The 3963-nt window shown below is 32.0% G+C and overlaps 1 protein-coding gene across 1 annotated transcript in view; it reads right to left on the bottom strand.

The window, feature by feature from the left end:
* The window catches only part of LOC106882356 (ubiquitin-like modifier-activating enzyme 6), a 295927-nt gene that overhangs the window by 119525 nt on the left and 172439 nt on the right, over window positions 1-3963 (bottom strand). Inside the window, exon 4 of the mRNA XM_052970971.1 lies at window positions 332-426. Coding sequence (XP_052826931.1) covers window positions 332-426 — 95 coding nt within the window. The remainder of the gene's footprint in view (window positions 1-331; window positions 427-3963) is intronic.

The raw sequence follows: 3963 nt of genomic DNA, 5'->3' as shown, positions 1-3963 counted from the left end.
GTATATATATATATATATATATATATATATATATACACACACACACACACACACACGCACATACGTTTGTATAGTATATTATAACAGATTCAACATCTTCATATGTTATCATATAATGTTATTTGTTGTGGCACTAATGGCAATGGTGGTGGTGTTTCAGTCCAGATCAGTCTTGATCAACCAGACATATGACTAAGAGTGTTTCGGTTGTAATCATCCAATCTTTATTTTTCTATGTATATCAAGAACTACATCATCCACTCTCACCTTATCAGAGTTGAGTGTGACCTGGGGGAACAAATGAGAAAATTAGAAAACTGTGTCAGCTTACCGATTTAAACCAGAGTTTACATCGTTTTCATCCAGGAAGAACTGAGTTCCTAAGTCAGTTACTGTAGCAACTTTATCATCATGAATTGTAAGAGACTAGAGGAAAAAAATGGAAAATAACAAGAATAATATAAATGCAGTACAAAATAAATTGTGAGAATTTAGTCGTTATTTAGGATTTATTATAACGATCTGATCTGAGGTGTTAGAAAAAGAAGTTCAAACTGAAAGATAATAATAATTGTTTCTAATTTAGGCATAAGGTGTGCAATTTTGAGGAGATGAAGTAAATTGATACTTCACACCCAGTATTTGATTAGTACTAGCCATATTCTATTTATGGATGATTTTTAAAGTTTGGAAGTGAGAAAACTAGAAAGATTCTTTGGTTAAAACTATTTATTTAACAAAACCATTGGAATGGAATTAGAGATAACATGTTGTGGTATGCTTATAATGAAAAGAAGGAAAGATGGTATCAGCATATGGGATTGTGTTATGTGATATGCAGCAATGAAGGGTATCAAAGACAATGGATAGAAATATTTAGGAAAACTTTGAAATCAACAGCATCAAAGAGATTTGAATGAAGGGATAATTTGCAAAAGAATACCAGAAAAGTGATGCTGAAGTAAAAATTAAATGGAAGAAACAATATAAATACACAAGTGATTTCAAGAATGAGGTATGGATGAAGGATACTCAAAAGGAAATAAGGAAGAACTTCAGAAGTTAGACAGGAAGATGTGGAGGATTTAATAGAAAAACCAACATAGACTTTATCTGGTCAGGAAATATGGAAGAAATTGAATCAATTGTGAAGAATTTATAAGAAATAAAAAGAACCATTTGGAATGGTATGTGGCAAATAACTCAACACAATTGTTGGTTGGTGTTTATGGTCTTTAGTGTAGTAGAAACTGCAGACTACATTGATAAGGAAGAATATAAGAGGATCAGGACAGAGGTAAAAAAGACATATGTTGGAATGGAAAAGTAATGTTTGAACAGTTTATCAGAGATAAGAGCAATGTTCTAGATAAACATGAGACAAGGTTTTTTTTCTCTTGTTTTTTCCTTCATCTTTTCTGGATTGATGAAACAAATCACTAGTCAATTACTGGAAGTAATGGAGTCAGCTAACCCCTCCTCTCAAAATTTTTGGCTTTGTGCCTAAATTAGGAACTGATTATATGCATACATTGCTACATATACTTACATGCATAAGTATGTGTGGCAATGCATGATTTCTTTCCTTGTTTTCATCGCCTCTCATCAACTTTTTAAAAATCTACTGGCGTAATTTACTCCTAGCTTTGACTATTGACCCCCAACAAACATACTTCTACACTGACATTTGTTTTTCTAGATACCTCTCTGTCGTACATCCTTCTCCCTTATTTCACACTATTATTATATAATAATGTTTTTCCTCATTCTTGCTATTCCCAGTCTATCTACCAACACAATAAGATATTTCTTTTCCCTCAAGAGCCAAGAGGTCTGTGCACTGCACTTATCAAATAGTTTGATAAGTGCAATGAGTAGAACAAAATTCTTGGCCCTTCAGTTACTTACGTAATTTTACAGCTAAATAAAAAAAAAGTACTCTTATATATTTGATCCTATTTCTCCTCTTTGTTCCACCAGACATATTTTTTTCTTTTTTCCTTCTTTTTTCTTTAATAGTCACTTCAGATGTCAAAAATTTCTTAAATTCTTTATTTATAGCTATGAGGCTATATATAATATGTGATAAAGACATTGATCCTTTGACACAAAGCCTATCCACCATGATGATACATATCAGTTAGCATGGACATATAGTATCAGACATTATATGGTGACTTGAAAAATCTCAAAGCATTCCAAGTAGCATGTCGACTTGCAATCATGAGTGAAAATTGACATTTACTGTCTAGACGAATTCTCCAACATGAACATACTGTAGAATACCAGGAATCTTCTCTAAGGTCATTCCTTAACAAATGAAATAAGAAAAGATGGAAATGAGCTAGCCATTTAGACATAAATGTAAAAGTCAGATCTAAAAGTTGGAACTGTAGCATTAAACTATGCAGCACAATAACAAAAACTTAAAACAAATATGTAAAATGTCACTTTGATAAGAATGTCGAATGACTATTGTATGTAAACTCTGAGAAGAAAAAGGTGAAAGTATTATCTACAGAGTGAGGAGTGAATGTAACAGAGTTACATAAAGAAAACATAAAAGGAGGCATGACAACATTGCAGGCATTGTTCATTGGGAACTGTGTAAAAATTGTAATAGGTATACACACACATATACATAATACACAGTAAATAGCACTGCAAGACAATGCACACATAGTATAGAGTATTTTCAAAACGCCTAAAGTTCAAGGAGCTGCACATGGTTTTGTAGTGAAAGCAAATAGTAAAACTAAAACAAATAATAATAATAATAATAATAATAATAATAATAATAATAATAATAATAATAATAATAAGAAGAAGAAGAAGAAGAAGAAGAAGAAGAAGAAGATCTACTACTACTACTACTAATAATAATAATAATAATAATGATGATGATAATAATAATAATAATAATGATGATAATAATAATAATAATAATAATAATAATAATAATGATGATAATGATAATAATAACGATAATGATTTCAAATTTTGGCTCAAGTCCAGTAATTTGATTACACTGACCAGCATTTCACTGGTACTTATTTTACCAACTCTGAAAGGATGAGTCAGAGTCACCCTCGGTGGAAGTTGAACTCAGAATGCAAAGCTAGAAGAAATGCTGCTAAGCATTTTGTCTGGCATGCTACACTTCTGCCAGCTTGCTGACTTAATAATAATCATAATAATAATTATAAGCTTCAAAATAAGTGAATTGCAAAAATCATATTTATGGGTATCATATATTTCACATAAATTCCTTTCCATGTAAATGCAGCCTTACTCATTCAGCATTATATTTTTTTTATTACACAAGTATCAGGGTTTTTTCATTTTTTAATTGCATGGCACCACATCTGTTATCATCTTTTGATGTAACATCTCTTAACATCTGTGATTGAGGCTTGGGTGCAGCATGTATAAATTAACGCAAATGCAAAAACACAATACTAATAGCAATAGTAATCCTTTCTACTATAGCCACAAGACCTGAAGATTTTGGGGGGAGGGGACTAGTTGATTTCATTGACTCCAGTACTCAACTAGTACTTATTTTATTGACCTGAAAGGATGAAAGGCAAAGATGACCTTAGGATGTAAGGACAGATGAACTGCTGCTAAGCTTCTTATCCAGTGTGTTAGCAATTCTGCTAGCTTGCAGCTTCATAATAATAATAATCCTTTCTACTATTGGCACAAAGCCTGAAATTGTATCGGAGGGGACTAGTCGATTACACTGACCCTAGTGTTTCACTGTTTCACTGTTTCACTTAATTTATCAACCCTGAAAAGATGAAAAGCAAAGTCAACCTCAGCAGAATTTGAACTCAAAACATAGCAACAGGAAAAATACTGCTAAGCATTTCATCCAGCATGCCAATGATTCTGCCAGCTTGCTACCTTAATAATAATAAGTGTTTCTAACACAGGAGTAAGGACAGAAATTTTGGAGGA

The sequence above is a fragment of the Octopus bimaculoides genome, chromosome 10, assembly GCF_001194135.2.
Source record: "Octopus bimaculoides isolate UCB-OBI-ISO-001 chromosome 10, ASM119413v2, whole genome shotgun sequence".
In the NCBI taxonomy this organism is placed as follows: domain Eukaryota; kingdom Metazoa; phylum Mollusca; class Cephalopoda; order Octopoda; family Octopodidae; genus Octopus; species Octopus bimaculoides.
The sequence above is the reverse complement of the archived record's forward strand: the minus strand, read 5'-3'. Positions and strand labels throughout refer to the sequence as shown.